The following is a 22,883-nucleotide window of genomic DNA, read 5'->3' as shown; positions in this document are numbered from 1 at the left end:
TATATAGAAGACATACATTAGCATATTAAATGCACAACATATACAATATTTGCCGTGACAAGGTCATACAGTAAACAGAACTTCTGTTTTACTGTAGGCTATGTCTGATTATCAGTGATCTGTAGTCTTATGCTCAATATCTTTACAACTGTATATATGATTATTTGATGGAAGGTGGGCAATGTTGCCATCTTCCTTCCTTTCAATCCTTTAGCTCCACCTCTGCCTCTTTCTATTAGTTACCTAGCACCCGTCTATCAGGTGTAGTAGGCTACACGCCATAAAAATGAACAAAAACAAGATTCAAAACACTCAAAACAATTTGCACGTCATGACATGCTTTAGTTTTGCTCCAGTACAAACACAAAGTTGACTGAATCTGTACTCGGGGGAAAAAAAGTTAAGTCATGAAAGAACTGAGTTAATTACAAAATACTGAATCAAAACACAATTGTAAAAACATTTTTAAGCCCTTCAGTCTTATTGTCTTGAAAAATAGCATGGCTTTCTTTTGATGCTTGCTCCCAATGTAGGCACTGCTGCCCATCTAATAAAAAAATAGTCCAGCGCACGCCAGACAAGTCCAGTTCCCTGTATTTCTCCATTCTTCCACCAACATCAAAGCAATTCAGATCTGTTTGATCAAAACTCTATGTCCCAGCCAGACTCCTCATCAGGGGGCGGGTCCTCGTTGTCATAAGGAAAGCTGTCGAAATTTCTAGTGTCCAGGGGACCGCTAACCTAGGAGACAGAAAAAAATCAGAGGGCTTTCATGTTTTGCAAGATAATTCAATCAACCAGGTAATACAAATTACATCCTGTACTGTCTCTGAGCACTAAAGAAAGGTCAGTGCCATCACTAGTCTCATCACCAGCCTTTTTTTTTCTCAAAATTGATTCAAATGACTGGTTTTACTGATTGCTGCTGTTATGGTGCTGTAAGTGACATTCTTTGTTTCAGTTAATTTTATACACACTGTTTAAAACACTAACAATGGTCTGGTTATCAAAATGTCTGCAACTTATGGCACCCAAACCTTTTCTTTACCTTTCTGATTCATCCAGGGTTCCTAAAGTATTTCTAATCTGCAATTCAAGTATTTTTAAAGGACTATTAAGGGCATATTTCAAGGAGCGTATATGTAAAATAATTATTGTGAAACAGCCTCTGAAGTTATAACCCTGTGAGAAAGTTAAAGGCCATTTCTTTTGGAAAAACACTGATGTCTCTGAATTCACAACACCTTTGAGTCTCTTTGTGTTGGATAGATATCACCCCGGGGAAAAACTGCTCTTTGATAAATGCGTATACAAACAAAAAATCAAGTATCTTCATGCTCTTTCTGCAAAACCAACACTTTTGCGACCTTGAATTTTCTGCATTTAAAATGAAGCGCTTCCAAGGACTGGTATAAAGTGTATTTCTCCTCTGGGAGTGTAATATATGGCATCGTTTTTCCAAGTACCTCCAGCATTGTTAAAGTTCTAAGAATGTATTTTCATTTAACTAAGTATGTCCTCTTCATGCATATAATCATTATCTAAGTGAAACAAGCAAAGCCAAAATTCATTAATCATCCTCCCAGAACTATAGATCTTATTCAAAGTGCCGTGCATTTTCAGAATACAATGAAACTGGACATCTAAGCCCAATCCACATGTCTTCTTCATTCTTCTGTCATTCTTACAATAGGCATGATTGGAGGGGTCAGGGTTCCTTTGCGAATGCCTTCCCAGTTGAAGCCTTCAAACCATCTGAAATACAAACATAACAGAGCTGGTTTATTTAGTTTACATCATGTTTATTACCATTACAATCTTTTAAAATGGTAATAACAATAATGATCCATTTTATTAATATAGTTCCTTTCTCACACATAACTTAAATAAATTGTGTAAAAAGCAAAACAAAATTCAAACAACGGAACAAGCAGTTATGTTCCGAAAATACACAGCGCTGCCCACCCTACTCAAAGCCTTACTTGTGCTTCTGAATGTCCTTAACCCCATTCTTCTGGTTGCCTAGTCTCTCTGACGGGTTGTCCCTGAGGGTCAGAGAGCAAGCCCACTGAAACACACTGCAATTGTGTTTTCACCTGCACTAATAATAATACTGAACAAACCCGCGACACAACTGTAGCTCAACTGTGAGTAAGAGGTGTCAGAGTGACTGTGACCGTGAGTTTTAATGTTGCGTTCGGTGGCAAGATGTGTTTCATGTTCAAGATTTAACTAACTTCCCACTGTGGTCACGACATCAGATGCACTTGGCCATCTTCCGAGACAGACTGAAGATCCACCTCTTCAGCCTACACCTCCTCTCATCCCCACACTCTAGCAGGTGCATTAATTCAAGTTATTGTGGCCTTTTTGGTTTTATGGCTTTTTATAGATTGTTATGGATGTTTATGTACAAATCTCTATCATATATTCATTATGAGTATGATGGTTCTAGGTTAGCAAAGTTAACTTAAATTTAGCACTTTTTCGTGTTACACAAACACTCACTGGTCTGAGAATGTTGTCCTCCAGGTCTGGCACAGTTGCTCTGGTGGATGTACTAATGTTCTCTTTCTAATGAATGTACCGTGTAATGCAATGTGCACCCAACCTGCAGAGTCTCTTGATGAGGTTCGCAGCGCTCTTGGTGATCTTCTTGGGGAACTCCACCATGTCGATCCCCCGCAGGATGATGTTGTATGTCTTCATGGGGTCTGAGCCTGAGAATGGGGGGCTGGAGGTGTGACGTAAGAGACTCAGTGGTTTAAGGGGAAAACAGGAGAAAGAGCTGAGACAGAAAACAAAGGCAATTTGGGAGCCATAGTGGCCACTGTGAAGTCTATACTCTGCCTTCACAAAGACTTGGCTATCTCTTAAAAAAACATATTTAAGGGCTCCCAGAAGGTTTAGCCAGCAATGATACTTGCCATGACTGAAGGGTGGTTCTTAAACTAAGGGTCCGGTCTGTGTTTCTTAAACTATAGGTCAGGACCCAAAATGAGTCGCAGGAGTGAATGAGGTGGGTCCCAGAATGAGCCTGTAGGCCACTAGGTTGTGCTAGGATGTGCATTTGACAGGTCCCTGAATGGTACCAAATTTCTAATTTAGGTCCTCATGCTAAAAAAGTATTTCTAATTTGTGTCCCCCAGTATTACAAAGTGTGAGAACCATTGCCTTAGACCAGAGGTGGAAAACAAGAGCCATATTTGTTTCTGGGTTTCATGCCAACTTCTGGCCATAATTACTTAATTACCCCTAACATTTACGCAGTCTGACATTTTAGCTACATTTCGTGATATGCGTATGAATGACAGCCGAAGGCTGTTCTTGTGTCCCTAAGTGAAATGTTTTAGTGTGATCTAATCTATGAGTGAACCAGTGCTGGTGTATACAGCCACTTAGCTCATTTAGCCAGGGTAACTGGCGAAAATAAAAACCTGCATTCACATCGGTCCTCCAGGACTGGAATTGCCCACCCCTGCCTTAGACCATCTGTTTACAATATGGGGCATAACTGCTGCCGAAGCAATGTGGGCTAGCTGCATCAGCGCCCCCTAGCTGCTCACCCTGTGTTCGCAGGCTACCACTTGAAGTGTTTTCAAGTGGGACATGTACTTCTCCTCTGATTGGCAGTTGTTTTCCTGAAGTATGCTGAGTGGTTCTTAATGACGAAAAGAGCCATTGGTCATTCAAAAGTTTACTGACGTCCTTTAACACCTTTCTTATTCCTCCACGGTTCCAACTTCCTACAGCATTTTTATATGAATTTCATTTTTGAAGGACCTTCCAAGGACTTGTAAAGGAACATTTTTGTAAAGAGATATTCTCACAATTGGCCTTGAAGCTCTATACACAATTTAGCCCTTGCGTTGTGTGAACGCTTTGGTAGACAAAGTGCTGATGTCACTGAATTCACAAAACTGGATTTTCTTTGTGTGGGTTGTGTATCATTCCAAAGCAAATAGCAGTTTTCATAAATGCCAGAAAAAGTTGTGTAAAACTGTGAAATGACTGTTCTTTGTCCTTTATGTGAACTCTTTTTTTCCCCTTAGCACAGACCAGACAGCTTAATTAGCCATGTTAAAATTCTTTATGCTCAATGATTACCTTTATTTCAAGGCCAGTTCAATTAAAGTGGAAATGCTGTTTCTTTATAGTTCAGCTGGGGGAAACTAAATGGCAGCCTCCATGAGTCTCCACTTGCTTTTATTCTGCCCAGTAACACATTTTATACCGGTAATTGTTTGCCCTATCTGTGCTGGGTAATTTGAATATTTTTCATTGTTTTTACAGTCACTGGTTAAGTACGCCATGATTGGAGAGGGAAAAAACAAGAAACAAGACTGCGTGTGCTTTTCGTGCAGTGAAATAAAAAGTTGTATTATAAGTGAACGGTAATTACTTGTGCCCTGGTCCAATCGAGGCAGTCGCAACCTGTGTAAGACGCGGGATTACTTTGACTTCCATTCGATGTCTGTACTAACACAGTGCTGGCCTACAATTAGACCTCCATTACTGGAGTAAAGGAAAGCTCAGACGAGAGTGCCAATGGTAATGCCTGTTTCTCTTGATTTGTGTTTCTGTGTGTTTTGTTTGTCCTTTTTTATTAATGTTGGGTAAAATTAAATTATGATTCAGTTTCTTTGCGTGAGACTTGTTTCTGCTACTCTGTATTTTGACTACATTACACACACACACACACATACACACAGTGTAGTTTTGTGACAGTTTTCTGTAGAAAGCGCTATACAAATAAAACTGATTTGATTTGATAGTGTGTGTTATTTAGGTGGGGGCCTCAAAGTTATTGTGTGTGTTTATTTTTATTGTTTTTTTGTTATTTGTTTTAGAGCTCTCCTTTCCCTAGCCAATGTTAGCTACCGTGCGTTTTCTCTGAATGTACATCTCAGAGTTCTCATCAAGCTCAGTTTATTAGCGTGCCATCTGCTGCTGAATTGCACTCTGTGGGCACACTGGCCTGTCTTTTTCACCCAATGTTCCCATCATTTCTCTCCCTCCTCAGAGGCTGCTGCCCCTTTTCCCAACCTCACCTCCCACTCAGCAGCTCAAATATCAGGATGCCCAGGGACCAGCAGTCCGCCGACACGTCGTGGCCCTTGTTCAGGATGATTTCGGGGGCCACATACTCCGGGGTCCCACAGAAGGTCCACGTTTTCTTCCCCAGGCCCACCTTCTTCGCAAAGCCAAAGTCCACCTGGGAGAAGACAAGGTGGCCCGGGTGAGAAATCTTCCAGGAACAACGACCTGCCTGCGTCTCTCAGTCAAGGTGCATTAATGGTAGGTGCAAATGTCACGGTCCAAACTGTTTTCATGTAGCACTTTTGTGTCTCCCCAGGTTACCAGTTTGGCATATCCGCGCTCGTCCAGAATGATGTTTTCCGGCTTGAGGTCCCGGTAGATGATGCCGCGGCAGTGGAGGAAGTTGAGGGCCTCCACCACGCAGGCGGTGTAGAAGCGTGTGGTGCTGTCGTCGAAGGAGCCCCTGGAATACACAGACACGGACACGTACGACTGACACACACGATGGAACGCATGGGTAGAAAGAAAGGCAGCTTCAAATCTGCCCGACGACAGGGGCGGGGTCAGCCTTCAGTACCTGTCTCTCAGCAGTGTCCACAGCTCCCCGCCTAAACAGACCTCCAATAGCATGTACAGGAACTTGGCGTCTCTGAAGGTATGGTACAACCTGAAAACAGCACAGGAAACACCATTCATTATTCATAACAGCCACTTGGGCAACCATCCAGTCCACTCCAGTCCAAAACCCCCTCATTTCAAGCTCACAGTGGATGATGGAAGAAGACATGAAAACTTAAGATTGCTATAATCTCGGTCTGTGGTTTTAAACACAAGTCTTGCAGGGCCACAGTGCCAGTAAATGTTTGTGGTTTCCTTTTAATCAGTTGCATAATTAAACCAAGGAAAAACAAGGCGTGCATATTAATTAGCCAATCAGTGACTTAAATGGATTACTCAAGTGTGGGAACTACAAAAACCATCAGTCACTGCAGCCCTCCTGGAGTGGAGCCTGACAGCTGTGTGCAGCGCAGCGCAGACGGTGGATACTCACCTGACGGTAAACGGGCTGACCGCTTCCATCATGATGCGTCTCTCCGATAGGATGTGGCCCTGCTGGCTGGTGTCCAGGATGTGCCTCTTCTTCAGCACCTTCATCGCGAAGGACCGACTGGGATCGTTCTTCAGCTGCACCTGGGAGGGGAGACAGAGCCGGGTGGGACCGGGACCGACGCGGCCACACCCGGCTCTTTCTCACTGCGCCGGTCAGGCACCCCACTCACCAGCTCCACGCGACTGAACCCCCCCATTCCGAGAGTGCAGATCACTCGGAAATCACCGAGGGACACGTTGGAGAAGAAGGCAGCCTCCGCCTCCACCCTGCAGCAAGCCAGAGGGTGCAGCAAAAATGAGACGGACACAGATCATTACATTATATTACATTACATTATGTTACATTACATTATATGACATTACATTTATTTGGCAGATGCCAAAGCGACGTATAATAAGTGCATACTGAAGGTCACTGGAACAACTATGAAGCACAGGTCCGATAAGGTACAATACTCATTTTGTAACAGTTATTCATAGCCATGAACACATTAAGTTCAGTTCACAGTGAACATTACTCTGACCTAACCTATGCTAAGGCATGACAAGATACAACATCATGGTAATGATACTAAGTACAATATAATTTAAGTGCTGGATGGAGGTACGTGTAACATGAAAGTGGCACAGAAGGCACATGTGTAAAATGAAAGAGGGGGATTTCAGTGATAAAAAATGATCCCAGATCGGGAGTGCCACGCAGAGTGGTGATAGTTAGTTAGTCCAGGTGTAGTCTCATGTGGACCGAGCTGGATCATGTGACCTAGCTGTGATTCCACTCCATGAAAAGGGAAAGATTTTGATTCTACAATACAGAGGTGGAGCATCAACCCCGGGCACAGTGTTTTGATAAGCCTTTAGAAGTTAGAATTGTATGGACCATGGGTGTGGGCTTTTGCCTTTAAAAAGTCTGATTTGTATGGAGCAAGGGTGTGTGCTCGGCACATCCAAATAGACGCTTTCCAACAGACTTACTTCACAGGGCCTTTTCAGAAAATTCAGCTTTGATGAAAATACACATGGTAAACACATCTTAAAATGAGGCAGTGGGAAAAGATCCATATTTTTTAAATTTCAACAAAACATTGATGCCATAATTATAAAGTAAAGCACGAGCTGCAGATATATATAACTTTCTTTCAGAAAAAATCCTATGCCCAATAAATAATTAAATACTGTTTTGAAGGAAAAACTGTGGTAGCTGTGAAGATGTGATTAGAACAGAAATGGCATGAAAGTGCAGAGAGAATGCTTACTTAGCTTTGGCTTCATCGCTCTCATACGCCTTTTTGCTTACGTCTTCCAGGCCTCCTATCAGCTGCTTAAAAGTCCTGTAGGGGAAGATGGATGAAATACAAAGAGAGAGAGAGAGATAGAGAGAGATAGGGAGGGAGAGAGAGATGGGTTATTGATCAATGCAGATTTAAGGCTAGAGCAATATGAATTCTCTTTTGTACATCACTGTGGTGTCACTCACTCTCTGTCAACGACGAGGCACGTCACATTTCCCACTGCGACAACATTTGCGGTCCGCACATCTTCCCTGGTAGGGAAAGGACACAGGGGAATGTAGTTTCTTCTAGTGTTTTGAGCATTATCCTACTGATAAAAGGTAGACCAACTAGCGACAAGGAAACATTCCAATATACTGAAATATGGGTCAGAATCCTCAGTTATCTGCACAAACAAAAGTCTATCTAAACAAACATTTTTCCTTTTGAATTTCTAGCATTTTCCTGCAGAGAACTCAGTATTTTTCACCAAGCAAACTACTCAGTGTTTGGTGTTGCTATGTTCCTTCCATCTTCTCACACAGTTGTTTAACTGGAGAGTGCAAATTTCCATTTGCATAAACATATAATTTGTACTCACCATTGAATCTTTGACAATCGCAAGAGGCCATATGGAGTAAGATGTCTTCACACATTAACTGCAGTGTAAAGTGGCGTGGCGCATAATTATTCGGGTCTGATACTCCGAGGATCTCACAAGTAGATTGGATTTGACTGGATGTGGTTTCATTGCCCTATACCCGAATGCATTGCTCAGCACATGTTTGCGAGTTTTCTCTCACCCTTTCAAAGCCTGCTCTCCAAACCAATCACCTTTGGACAGAGTGGACAGGAAAGCTGGCTCCTCACTAGTTGTTTTCTGCTTGGTGACATTTACCTGTAGACACCAATAGCAAGGGTCATGGTGGACACTGGTAGACGGATACTGCATACTGCAATAGTTGTTTATATATATATATATATATATACACAGCAACACATTTTTTTGTTGTTTGGCTCTGTATTCGAGCACATTAAACACACGCACACACACAAACACACACACACAGATACATACAGCTAGTAGTCCCCTAATGGCATCTTCATTACTTCCCTCTCCACACCCAATGGTGTTTTCAGCTACAACCGTGGGATAGAACAGGACAATATTGGGCTGCCTAGACAGTTATTAAATGTGATTCTATCCCCTGATATTTATGGTAAAGCAACCAGTCTATTATTCACCTTGGCCTGACTACACCCCTATTCAGGAAGTTTTGCTTCCACGATGAGGGAAACGTAGCAACACTGGGTAATAAGATATGCCTCCAGGCATAATTTATTAGGCGAAGTGCATTCTTTAGAGTAATAAGAATAATGTGTTTTTCCCACGCAGCTATCATTTTCTGCTGGGTCACAACCAACATGTGACTCAATTAAAAAGCTAATCACTCACTGGACTGAAACATATTAAAACTGACAACATTAGCTTGATAAAGCGTTGCCAAACGTGGCGCATTGTATTATCCAGTGTAATCAAGGGAGCTTCCAAATAATGCAGTCTCTTTTCCCATTGCTACTACACTAATTTGTCAGGAATTTCACATTTAATTAAGGCAGAAGTAGGAAGACAAGTAAACAAATAAACAACATGAATTTCAGAAAAACAAGGAAGCAATAAAACGTGTAACTGTTGGTCTCTAATACACCATAATTTAGACTGCACTTGTTCTGTCAGCCACCTAATTTATTTTCACACACTGTTTTCTGTTAACAAGTTTTCAGATTAATAATCGCTTACTCAATACATACAATGTATGGCTAAATACACTTTCCTTGAAACTCTCGTCATAGTACTGTGCTCCACTACAGCATGTGCTAATGTACAGTATTAATAGCATAAAATATAGAAAATTGTATTTTTTGCAGAAAATGGTAATCATGAGGAAAAAGATTTTTTTTTTTTTTTTGTTTACCAGTTCCAATCATTTGTCCATTGAATGTCACCTTCATCCTATAAACTAAGAAGCAATCTCATCATTTTGTGATTGGCTAAAGTACATATGGGATCAGAGGTTATTGTTCAACAGTTATGCTTATTTGCCTATCTTCATCCTCTGTGTGTTACATAAAGCATGACAAATGCAGGCATCACTATTGACGCTTCCTTTTGCAAATTCAGCACTGGACATCTTGGCCCACGTTATTTATTAATGCGCGGTATACACACACAGTTAATATGGACTATTCAGCTGAAGAGCATGTTCACCCATGTTCTGCAGTGAGTATGGACCAAATTAAGGTGAAAAGGGTACATTTACTCATCTTAGGTCATTTTTATCAGGCCAGTTCATTTATATAAACCATCACTTTACTGGCATTTAGCAGAGCGACTTACATAACAGTTTTTTTTTCTTCCATTTTTACATACCCATTGGATATATGCTGAAGAAATTTGAAACTTGTACCTTGCTCAAGGGTGCAACGGCAGTGTCCGACTGTACCTGTGAGTCGAACCTGCAACCGTTGTGTTTCAAGCCCAGTTCCCTACCCATTACACTACCCTGCCACTCCACAGACTCTCTCAGCGCTCCTCACCTGGCCCTCACTGATGATGAAGAAGGTGTCTCCAGTGGCCCCCTGCCGAATTATGTAATCCCCATCACTGTAGTGGGTCTGGAGAAAGGGTGGAGACGGGGATGGGGATGGGCAAAAGATTGGGAGGCGGTGGTGGTGGGGGGGGGGGGGGTTGTGAGAGTGAAAAGACATGAAAGAATGGAGCCAGAAAAAAAAGGGTGGAATGAAGAGAAGGCAGGCAGAACAGAGAGAAAAAAGTAGATCCAGAGGACAAAAGAGACACAGAAAGAAAGAGAACAGAAGCATTTGCGATGGCATCCATTTTATCAAGCTTAATTCAAAACAACCTTAGACAACAATGAGCACCATTGTGCGAGCGTGCAGCCCTTCGGTACCTAGGAGGAAAGCTGAGAGAGAGCACACAATGGCTAGCATCCACAGATGGAGCCAGACAGCTATACCTGGAACAGACATATCCTAAAATAGTCTATTGTGAGGGCAAAATTGCAGCTCTATTGGTGTGCGAGTGATGTGTGTTTATCCAAGAGTGATTGGCCAATTGTGTTTCGGGTAATAGCGTAAGGAGACCCAAGCGAGAATTTTTCTGGAAAGCTTCTATAAAATCGTATTGTTTACTTCAATACGACAGGGGGAAATGTTTTTGGAACTGCTCAAATAAATCCAATGCAGTTAAGAGTAAATGATACGTTTAGTACACTCAAAATGAACTGACAGTTTAGTAGTAATAGTAATCCCTTTTGGAGTAAGTACATTGGGTGATATCACAGTTTTTGTTTCATTTTGGTGTTTACTGTGTGCAGTCCAGGGGTGCAATCACTGAAATCCTATTAGGATTTAAAGCCACAATCTGGGCCAGCTCTTGTGTTTCTGTGAGCCCATATAGAGGACTGCCCTGCGTGGTAGGGACAGCCTTGCTTGTAGCGGCGTTGAACAGGGTACCTCCTCCAACACATCGGCCACTTTGCTGAGCACATCCTCAGGCAGGGTTTGGAAGGAAGGCACACTGTGGACAGACCAACAGACAGGTCAGGGCTCAAGCCAGCAGGGGGCCAACTGGCACTGATTTAGATGGTAGCATCGCAAAAAAAAAAAAAAACGCAGGTACTGTGTGCCACTTTCAAAAAGTGGTTGTGCCTGTGTTCGCAAAAGCTAGTGAGTGTCACCACAATGGCGGTCACCTGCGGAGGAATTCCATGTACTGAGAGTGCCTGATCAAGCCGGTCCTCATCATGATGGTCTGGAAACACTGCCGATCAATTGCCCACAGTTTGATATCAGTTAAGGCTGGAGGGAGAGAAAGGCAGAGAGAACAGAAAGAGGAAGTGAGAAAGAGTGGTGAGGGGGCTGAGATGGGAGAATAAGTGAATCACAGACAGACAGAATGCAGAGCGTTCGCTGCAAATCTTTCAAACGGTCCTGTGACGTTGTTCGGCACACTTTTATACTTTAAGTCTTAACCTTCGTCAAAGGCTGCCAAAGGGTTTAGAGCGAGCTTGAAGGCCAGGAAAATCAGCACATAAATATAAGCTGGCAGTGTAACTGAAAAAAAGTAGTCACACAAACATAAATATGAAATATTTTCAAAGTAACAACATAATGCATCTCCCTCATTCTCTCTCAATCCACAGTAAAAGTCTCACCATTCTTTTGCCTTTAGATGACAGGCAGGAGGAATACGGCATTTAGAATGTCAGCTTACTTGACTGATGCTAGCATTTACTGGCAGGGAGCTGCACAAACAGAGCAGCCAGCAAGTATCCTTCTATAAGGACTCGCGCAGAGCTAGCCTAGCTAAACGTTCCTATCGCTGTACCCATATGGACCTTCAAAGCTAGTCTTGGCACAAAATCTGCTCCACTTATTAAGCAAATTTAGTCCTATAATTACAGACAGATTAAAGGGGGGAATTAGTAATTAATCGGAGTGCAACGTGACATTTCCGAATCTCCCCACTCCTCTTCCTGTCGGTGGACCTTCGAACACAGGATAAAGGCCCAAGGCTGTTCCTCCCTCATCCCTCTTTCCTCTCCCTCCTGCCTCGGCTGTGTGTTGTGGGAGCAGGGAAAAGAGAGACTCTGGCAGAGATGCTGTGAATTAATAATGAACCTCCTTAATTGACTCAGCTGCTGCTTTGGAGAAGGGAGAGATTATTGTCCAGCACCAAACCCAATAATTCCCCCCTCACTCCCCTGACGATTTTCGCCTGGAACATCCTCAACTGCGGCGGAAGAGAGCTTGAAAACACTTCTCAGACACTCTGCAGTGCTCTATATAATCGTTATGCAACGCTGTGGGTAAAATAAGGCTGATAGTTCACTAAAACAGGACATGTTCTGCACTGCCCTTCCGCCACAGCTCAGTAAATAGAGCTATAATAACAGCAAACGCAAGCCCACACAGAGGACAGCGGTACGACCGTCTATTTGAGCGCACTTCATGCGCCACACAAAGCAAAGCATTCACAACCATGACAACTGCCATCCACTTAATTACTGAAGTGCCTCAACCTCGTTTTGACATTTAGGTTTGCGAGCATTTTCATTTATTTCTGTTCTCGTGATGGCACATATTCACAGCCGATTGCCAGACCGCGATGTCAATACCCAGATTTCCTCTTTTGAAATACGTGTATGTAACCAAATTAATAAAACGTACAGTGAACCTGAGATTCTGAGCCGTGCCTATCCATGTTCACTCCACCAGATACTACGCAACACCTAACATTAATTCCCTGTTTCAAATGATGCAGATCAGCAAATTACAATTCTATGACTAGGTAGACCATCTGTGAGCCTCTCACTCCTGTCTGTAGCGTACCCTGTACTCTGAGATAACACTTCTGGCACAACAGGCTAATTAACAGGCTCATTATGACCACAACCTGATATTTTCATGCATAACAAAGAAAGAGTTTTAAGATGTGCCCCATTCAGGCAACACGGAAGGGGCGCATCTTAAGGAAAATATTTTTGGAGGGAGAGAAGGAAAAATATATATTATCTTGTTAAAGGAGCAAATGAATAATATGGAAAATGTGTAATTCTTTTATATGGATGTAACAAATGGCGACTGGAGAGGAATGCACACAGTGAGAGTTCTTTCCTCTTTCGGTTTTGTCTGGTAAGGTAACCTTTTTCAGTGTGCACTTCTCTGTCTCTTTAAATGAGGGCAAACCTGCACTGAGAATCACCAGCTGACCCTTACTGTCAACCTTGGATCCGCACACACTACCCTGAGAGAGGAGCTAAAAGAAAAAGAAAGAAAGAGAGAGGGGGGGAGGAGCAGGACAGTAAGTGGGAGATGGGGATAGAGAGAAAGAGAGACAGAGAGAGAGAGATAGGGAGAGGGAGAAAGAGAGTGAGAGAGAGAGAGAGAGCGAGAGAGAGAGAGCGAGCGAGAGAGAGATAACTGACTTTAGAATGCCTTTCATTTGCCCGTCGTACAGGCAGAGCACCAGTAAATGCAGCCTATTTTCCCCTGGAACAAAAAACCAGGTCAGAGGCAAGAGGCAGTGATTCAGTGTTTGTGCTCTTCCCTATGGAGAGCGGATACAGCTTCCGCACTGGTGCCCCTCTCCATTAAAAATCCCACTGCGTCAATACCGCGCAGAAACCCACGCACTTCTCTCACAGAAGCACTCCGCAAAGGGTGCATCTGCAAGATGGATTAAATGATTAAAAACGCTGACCGTGTTTTTTATGTCGCAAATTAATTTGCAATTATTTCTAGACCGAAAATGGGTGAAACGGTGCTTGAAGGGACGGCCGAGTGCTCGAAAATAAATGAAGAAAAGGGGTCACCCAGCGAGAGGAGAGCTATTCAGACAGGTTGCATATTTCCCCCATCTCAGACTGCATCGCTTGAAGTTGTGAAGTTACCGGGTGCTTGATAAATACCTTGAACTTCCCAGATCATACACACATGCAGAATTCAGTGCCTTGTGAAGAGCATATTCTACCGATGCCGTCTACTAGATACCAAATGAAATCTGAACAAAAATCTGTTTACAATTGCTTTTTAACATAATTATGTACTTAAGTGTAATTAGACTAATTGGGCGGATGATTGAAGACCTTAATATAATCTTGTTCAAGAGGCAGCAGTGAGAGTATTTAGGCAGTAAATTGTAATCGGAATATTTGAATATGCATTTCGGTGAACGTTACAGGACTTTGAAACATTTAACATCCTGTTTTCAAGGACTCCAGATGGATGTACACTGATCGAAAATTCACTTTCTTGCAAGAGGGCTTGGCAGACCCTTGAGTCCACTGCAGAAAGAGTATGAAATAACAGCACTTGTCCCAGAAAGCAGAAAACCTTGGCCCATCATATTTACCCAGCATACATTATCAGTAATTGCATCCACAGTGACAGCAGGTATAAATCATTCATATATTTGACAATGCTTTCCATTGATACCATTATGAACCTGGCAGATATGATATTGTTAAGCACAATCAATGAGGAGAAAAAAAACAACAAACTTTAAATTTGAAATCATAGTTAACTCTTTGGTGGGTCTGCAGCTGACCGCTTGTGATCTTCAACAGACACACATGCGCAGAAAGAACTGCAAAAGTACTTGAGTTGTATACAATCGGGTTTGTAGTAACAGAAAGGACATCCACGGCATGGAAAGACATTCAACGGTCTGCAGTTTCGAGATGTTATTGCTGGTAAGAACAACTGGAAATACACCCAAAATATAAACCTTCTAGTGATGGAGGTCAGCTGATTTCTGCTACCTTCCAAGAAGGATGAGATGCTGTGAGCTTGTGCAATGCAATATGTCCGTTTACCTCCTGTTTAATAAAATGAGAAATGAGAAAAGAGGACGTATCTAGAGGTGGGCTGTAGAAATGACAGCACATGATTAAATTTGACTTCCTTGAAACAACAGAGACTCGAGGTACATGGGCAAGCGGTTGATGAATTTGTTATATGTTTATCAGCTCCAGCCTTGGAGCTCTAGAGGCATAGAGAAGCTCTGTTGACACAGGACACCTCTTCCCTTACAGTGCTGCTCAGTCTACCCAGTAGCAGATAAACAAATATGGAGGAAAAAGGATGAAACAGCAAACCGTTTCCTTCAAAAGGTGAAGTGTTTGCCCGACTTGAACTCCACCGAGACAAATTTGCTTGCTGTTTATACTATGGTGTCAAATTAAAGCTCTGTTTCTCTAGGATTATATTTGGCATTTGCAGGATATCAGGTTTCTCGTGGCTGTTTCACGTTTAAATAACTCCAGATATAATCTACCCTAAAGGGGACTGAACATTGACCCTTCCACATGAGGCACTTGAATCCCCTACTTGGTACTAATGTCCTGTATCACACAGCCTTGTTTCATTTTACATTCACACCAGGTTTCCACCAGAGAGATGCTCTGCACAGCTTGTGTGTGTAATTTCGCTAATCAGAATGGAAGACTGCACTTCTGTATAGAAAACACGGCAGAAGGTGGAGCTCACAGATATAACATGCCAGAAGCAGTTTGACCAGCAGACAGAGGGGAAGGGCAGAGAGGGTGCAGTCTATGCATGCGGCAGCAGCAGCGGGAACGTGCCAGGGTACCTGTGACGGTGGCGGTACGGGTGCAGTTGTATAAGATGGCCAGCTCTCCGAACACCTTCCCCGGGTCCATGGTGCACAGCTTCTGACCCTCCTTGGTTACCTCCACCTTCCCCTCTGTGCACAGACAGAAACACACAAGCACATTTACACACATATACATAATGTACATACATACACACACACACAAGCACATGTACACACATGCACATTCATGCATACAAACAGACACACACACAGGCACACACAAGCATACTTAGACAAACTTACATACCCACACACACACACTCCTGTTACAATACAAACAAAATATTCAAACAGTGCATGTTTGTTTGTAGGTTTGTAGCAGCAAAAGTATGTGTGTCAATTTGTGTGCACACGCATGTGTGTGTGTATGTATGTGTGTGTGTGTGTGTGGACCTGTGCACATTTTTGGCTGTAAACAGGCTGTAACATTATTGAGTGTGTGTGCCGGTGTGTGTGTATGTGTACGCGTGCATGCTTGTGTGTGTGTGTGTGTGTGCGCCTGTGCGCATTTTCGGCTGTAAACAGGCTGTAGCATTAGTGAGTGCGTGGGCGGGTGTGCGTGAGTGTCAGTGTGAAATTGACAGTGATTAACAGCGCTGAATCAAGAGAGGGAAAAAAGTGGAGAGAGGTGTCAGCAACAGATGTCAACAGACTGCTGATCCAGCTGCTCCACGTCCCTTTCAGACGAGCGGGGGAAGCATGGAGGATAACAAGGGCTGAGTACTGCAGCCATTCACAGCGAAGACAGCTGGCACCAGCTCACGGGGCTAGGGAGGTGAGTTGGAAAAGAGACAATAAAAAAACACCCAAATGTAACGAGGCAGCGTCTTTTTCTTGCTGTTTCTGTTTTTTAAAAAGGGAACTGCCGTATAGGCTTGAGGTTCGCGCATTCTCACAGGCTAATCAAAAGAAAGTTTCAAATTCTGCCAGAGAATTCTGCCTGAGAAAAACTTATAATAAACACGTACCAATTTCTAACAAGAAGCCTAATGTCTGCGTTACGTGAAAACCTGTGTTGTGTGAAAAATCCCCCAAAATTAAATTCTCAGGAGCAGCAGAAACCAAAAAAACCATCAAAAACATTTTCTCTGTTTATTCCTGGAGCCGTCGATCATTGATTTTTCTGAGCAGCTAAGGGGAGTTCTATCTCAAGTCTATCTCAAAAACCTCCCACAGCTAAAATGAGGTGGTGCGTTTTTAATGTCTAAAGTTTCTTTAAATTATTTTCTCAGCCAGAATGTTGCATTCCGCTCCATCTCTAAGAGCCGCTGAAATTCCTCTAAGCGGAGCCCGGCAGCCAGGGAGACCAGGCTGAACCCCACTGCCTCCGTCTCACTTCCAACACACTCAGATCCAGCAATCAATACACGTCACTCAGGCATCCACAGACGAACACAACAAACAGATGTACTGAGTGACACACACACACGCACACACACATGCACGCACACACGCACACACATTCACACACACGCACGCACACACACACACACACATGCATACACACACGGACACACACACACACACACACATGTATACACACACACACACACACACACACACGCACACATGCATACACACACACACACACACACAAACACACACACAACTGAAATGTCACAGCAGAACTGGCAGCGATGCTGGTCCCGCTGATCAGGCGACAAGCAAAGCAGACATTTACCCAAAGGCTGTCAAATCAAAAGGTGAGGGAGAGAGTCATTAGCACCGACCGCTCTCAGATGAAAGTAAGCTATCTGCTACTAATGCTCATTTCATCAAAATGCAACACATCTTTCCCATTCCCTCTCTCCCTCCCTGCCCCCCCCTTCCCCCCCCCCGCCCCCCGCCACTCTCCCCACCCCCGTCTCGCACACCTGCGCCGCCGTTCATGTGCTACGACATCACGAGCGTAGCCTTTCACGTAACCGGCCGTCACTCTCCCGCGAAACGGGCCGCTCCCCCGCTTCCTCTCCGTCGCGCCGGCCGCGCGACAGCGGCCCCCGGCAGCGTCAGAGAGGCGCGCGCTAAAACGCAATCTCAGCCCGCGGGGGAAGGGAGCGCGAAGCTCACACGCGCGCCGCGCGCCTTGCCCACTCGAAAGACCAATAAGCAGAATGCATTAAAGATCACCGGCAGCCAGGCCTGAGACGCGGATGTTCGGCGCATAACAAACACATCAACAGGCACTCCGGGTGGTGCGGAATACGAGATACTCTCGCCCAGACCTGGGAGAGAACGTGGAGAAGAAACACAGTTTTCAGGTGCCTAATGTGAAATTATAGAGTTTTAATAATGTGGTTATTAATGTCAACTTGATGTCGCCTCGCCCCCCCCCCCCCCCCCCCCCCGCTCACCTTCTAACACGTAGACAAGCGAGCCATCGTCCCCCTCCTGGATGACGCAGCACCCCTGAGCCACAGTCGTGGGGTGCATGCAGTCCACGATGGCCAGGATCTGCCCTTGCTCGAGGTGCTTCATGAAGTCGTTCTCAAGCAGGGCCGTCTGGATCAACTGCTGAGACCTGAAGGGCAGGGGGAGAACATGGATAATTAATAACGTAGCGTACAAACAATTAATAATGCAATCTCATCTGGGGTTGGCTGTCATTGTGCAGCTGCTGAAATTATTCTGAATGTTTAAGTTGCTGAAAAACACAGCCGTTCATTCAATCAAGCCTCAAACAGATTCAATCAGTGATTTGACTCGGCAAACTTTGTCCTTCACCTGTATGAGTGAAAAACATTTTCTTAAAGTCTTTTCATATGATAAAAAAAACTTATTAAAATGCGGACATGACACTGACCCATTGATTAAAACCCTTTAGGCGTCTAAGGCTTTGTACGTTAGTCATGGTTAATGGTTTCAAGATGTGTCACAGCAAATTTAAAAGTTAAGGATATCCATCAGAGCCAGCATATCTATTGCACTCCAGTTCCCAGGATGCCGGATGCTTGTGTTCTCTCACTCTTTGCTCTTGCTGTAGCTGGTCAGGGTGACATGTTTGAGCTGTGTCAGGTCCAGGGCCGTGGGCTCAGCAGAAATGGCCTGTCTCTTTGTGCGCTGGGGCTCGTCAGGGGGTGCAGATGGCCCTGGCATAAATATAAAATTGGGAGATCCACTTAGGTTAGCTGGTTTGAGCTAGATGGCATGGATGTAAATGAATGTAAGATGTTATTTTTCACGTCAAAACAAAACATGTGACAAAATGGCACCAAACAGAAAAATACAGGTTCCACATTGGTACAGTGAACCATAATGCATGGGAAGGCCTCGATAAACCTTGGCAGTTGGAGCTGTGCTTGTGGTGAGGGCTACCTGCTGCTGTGGAAGGCCCCGGAGGAGAAAGGGTTGCCCTGTAGCGGTCCAACTCCCCCTGAAGTCGGTGGATCAAGTCGTCCTTGGCGTCCAGCTCCAACTCGAGCTCATCAATGAGGGTGTCACGCTGGCGCAGCTCTTCGATCTTTAGCTGCAGGGCGAACTGGAGGTCCCGGAGTGTGCCCATTATCTGGGAAGAAAAGAGGGGAAAGGACACGAACGGACACAGTGATTAATGACGAAAAGATATGATTTACAATACACTCGCAAAAAGAGAGGCAGAAAGAAGTTCATCTGTTTTTAGGTTAAAGGAACAGTGTGTGTGTGTGTGAGAGAGAGACACACAGAGAGAGAACATGTATGAGCTATGGTGTGACAGAATGATAAAATATCTCAGAGCTTTCGTCTCTACATGTGCAAAGCAATTACCACATTGATATATAGAGATACAGTGCTTCTAGACAACACACCAATAGGGAACAAAAGGGAACTGAGCCTCAATCAGTAGACTACACATTGAGAATCAGAGGGAATTTGCATATGTCAAACTTACTGCAGAGCACAATACATATACAGATAAGCAAAAAGTATACCGCTGCCGTGGTCTGAATGAGATGCCACCAAAGATAAATGGGATCTGCTCGCTTTTATGCAGCAGACCTGATATTTCATAACCCAGTGTTTCGCAACTAAAGAATTTCAATGCCGGTATATTTCCTAACGGATCGAATGCCAAGATAGAAATGAAACATGTTTGTGAAAGATCAGGCATTGGTCTCGGTTTAACCAAGCAATAATCAAATTGTTCAAGAACGAGGGGAACTGGGAAATATGAATAATAACATTACTTGACTGTACTAGTATGTAATAGCATTACATACAAGTACAGAGCGCAAATTAATATCGTCATGTACATTAACGGAGTTAAGACATAACTGAGTTACTTGCATTGATTTAAATTATGACGAAAACAGATAAAATAAAATCAGAGACACAAAGTGAATTTGTAAAAAAAGGTTGTGTACCTCTTCATCCGGATGTGCTCAAGCAGTAAAAACGACACATCTGCCTCCAATAGTTGTCAATGAATCCCCAACCTACAGTGCACGAGTCTACTAAAAACCTGACCGGACTGTGTAGCGTCACGTTATGTCTTATTATAATAACCCAAACGGTTTTACCTTCTTGTGTGAGCCAGGAGGTCCGACTTCGATCTCTTGTCAACTCCTGAGTCCAACAGGCACGCGCTCCTTAGTTCGTCTCCGATGCGTGTTGTGGCGAGCGCCACAGACAAAATCAGTAGTCAATGACTGAATTACACCAGCTCATCTCCAGTGCATTCAGCTTTTTATTTTCTAAAATACGGTCTTGTAGTCTCCATTCACCTGAGAATGTTTATCATTTCCAAATTTCTGCTACTGCTGTACTCTGTATGAATTAAATATCTGTAGCTAATAGATAGACAAGACAGCTTCCAGGCTGCGGGTCTTATTATTTTTGAACACACATTTAGCCGGATGAATTCTCTGATTACTATTCCGAATATAATATGTGCAGCACACATGCAAGCGCTCTCTCTTTCGCTCGCTCTCTCTTTCTCTGCGCGCGCGCGCGCACACACGCACCTCTGTTTATTTGAAATTCTTGACTCAAGCGTTGGTGCACACACGAAGTACCAGACACTTCTCCAAATACGCTTGGGACATCAGACTGACGCCAAACAAACACTGACGCACGAAATAAAATCTCACAAAGCAAGCAATACAGGAATTCAAAGGTCCGGCAATGTTCAAACTAATTTCATGTGATAGAATAAGTTTATTTTATGAACGCGTAAGTGATATGGGAATTCTTAAGGGCTGGTATCTTATCCCGTGTCACTCATTAGGCTACATTTACAATACATCCACTTAGCAGACATGGTTATCCAGAGTGGCAGACAATGTAGGAGAACATATAAATTCCTCTAATTTGTGGGAGCATTAATTTCAGACCTGGCTAACTACATTCCCAGACCACTGATGACTTATTTAACTGCACTAGCCAAGAACCAAAATACTAATCCTGAATATATACAGAATACCTCTATAACAATCCTAAGAGAAAAACATAAAATAATGAAAAATACCGTAACCTAAAACCATAAAATTGCCATAACCTGTTTTTTAAATCAGTACAAAAGGGGGGAGTTCAAGCCGGTGAGGAAGCATGATGCAGACAAGCATAACAAGCATACTGATTGGGAGAAGCAACCATAGCGAGAGGATAATTCAAATCAAATCAATTTTATTTGTATAGCGCTTTTTACAAAAAATCGTCACAAAGACGCTTTTGGAGTAGCTGAAAAAAGAAACAGAGCAAAAAGAGCAAAAACCAGGCCTGAATCCCCAAATAGAAAGTGCATGAGGTAAAAATAAAATAAAATAAAAAAACTCCTATCGGGGAGAAAACCCCTCAAACAGTCGCAAGAAATCTAGGGAGGAAGCAGGCTACAGAGGGAGAGCCCATCCTCCACCAGCTGGCCTGGAAGTAAAGCCGGGGTGGTCAGCTCAAGGTCATGGAACAGAGAAATCTGGCCGTGGTGTAGGGTTTGAAGATTGATGGCAGAGCTGTTCCATTCCATGTTCCATTTGATGCCCTGTAGGCTAATCCAGGGTTTTAAACTTGATGCCAACTGTAACAGGTAGCCAGTGAAGTGAGATGAGGTGGCCAGGTGGTGATGTGAGCATACTTGGGAAGACTGTGTATAAGCCATGTGTCTGTGTACTCTATTAGCTACACGCGTTTAGTGGCAAAACAAGGGATAGCAACAAGAAGTGAATTGCAAAAGTGTGAGAGTATTCAGACCTGGCCTATGAGCTATACAGTATAGAGAAAGTGGTGAGGAAAGGGATCAGCACATATTGTCTATGCTGTCTAAAGTCGCAGAAACGTCTAACAGGATTGCAACAAAAAAGAGGGAAGCTGTACTAGTTGGCTGAAACCCTTCAGTAGATACCGCACATTCCAATCCACTTGCATTTATATTTGTTCTGAGGCAAACATCTAGTTTCAATCCAACATTACGCTATATTGAAAACATTAAACGTGCCATTATCCAATATGAAAACAGTTAATATTGATGATTTTAATTTTTTTACTTGATGTCAAAATTCTGACCATAGGCTGCAATCTATTCACATGTAAAACAGTTTAAACTTTCTTGATTTTACTTGTTTTGAATGAGTTTGAGTTATAATAAATCAAAATGATCAGAACCGTTGCAAATTCACAATTCAACACAATATAATTACATTAACTGTAGCTATTTCATATATATATTAGGATATTTACAATGCATCCTATGGATAACGTTACAAGTGGGTGGATGATTTGTGTGTGTGTGTGTGTGCGCACATCTGTGTGTCTGTGTGTGTGTGTGTGTGTGTGTGTGTGTGCGTATACATACATGTGATGTACCGTTATTTTGTATTGGTTAAATCCTTTTCTTTTTTTTTCTTCTTTTTTTAAACCTGTTCGGTTACAGCTTTTCCATGTCGGGTTTGCCAGTACAATCATTGTTGTTGGATAATGACATTAATAAATACTATCATTATTGTATGCCTGACAGTATGGATATATTTACTGAGCAACATACAGGTTAATCAATTAAAGCTCTGTGACACCTAGCTGAAGTAACCAGGAATGCCAACCAGCATAGTGTAACAAATGAGAAGCGTACATTGACTTTATTTCTTTCTTAATTGTATACATGTACAAAGTAACACCTTTTGCAACAATCGTAACAGTTTGTTGACTAAAGTATTTTACCTCCCTTACAGAAAAGGAGTATACTGCAGTATATTTTAAATACTGCATGTGGACTTGTTGGGAAATATAATGACAGACATATTTTACAACAGTATAATATATTGCAACATGTAAAGTGGCTATAAACTGTATGTTTG

The 22,883-nt window shown here is 43.0% G+C and overlaps 1 protein-coding gene across 2 annotated transcripts; it reads right to left on the bottom strand.

Moving 5' to 3' along the window:
• Positions 1 to 537: 537 nt before the first annotated feature.
• prkg1l (protein kinase cGMP-dependent 1, like) lies at positions 538 to 20,577 on the bottom strand. Of its 2 annotated transcripts, none has more exons than XM_035379845.1 (20): positions 20,118 to 20,577; positions 18,937 to 19,126; positions 18,587 to 18,710; positions 17,976 to 18,142; positions 15,598 to 15,711; positions 11,198 to 11,303; positions 10,959 to 11,022; positions 10,020 to 10,097; positions 8,225 to 8,319; positions 7,628 to 7,693; positions 7,407 to 7,481; positions 6,321 to 6,417; positions 6,092 to 6,231; positions 5,618 to 5,707; positions 5,362 to 5,503; positions 5,052 to 5,215; positions 2,612 to 2,734; positions 1,983 to 2,045; positions 1,689 to 1,755; positions 538 to 741 (listed from the first exon to the last, which is right to left on the bottom strand). In XM_035379845.1, exons 2-20 carry the CDS (start codon positions 19,121 to 19,123, stop codon positions 643 to 645), a joined length of 2,061 nt encoding a protein of 686 aa, XP_035235736.1. In that variant the 5' UTR covers positions 19,124 to 19,126; positions 20,118 to 20,577; the 3' UTR covers positions 538 to 642. The 2 variants fall into 2 exon arrangements, with proteins under 2 accessions (XP_035235736.1, XP_035235737.1); XM_035379846.1 differs by lacking the exon at positions 20,118 to 20,577 and adding an exon at positions 19,962 to 20,097.
• Between the last annotated feature and the right edge of the window lie 2,306 nt (positions 20,578 to 22,883).

This window comes from Anguilla anguilla, chromosome 10 (assembly GCF_013347855.1).
Source record: "Anguilla anguilla isolate fAngAng1 chromosome 10, fAngAng1.pri, whole genome shotgun sequence".
NCBI lineage: Eukaryota > Metazoa > Chordata > Actinopteri > Anguilliformes > Anguillidae > Anguilla > Anguilla anguilla.
Note: the sequence above shows the minus strand (reverse complement) of the source record. Positions and strands in the feature narration are given on the sequence as shown.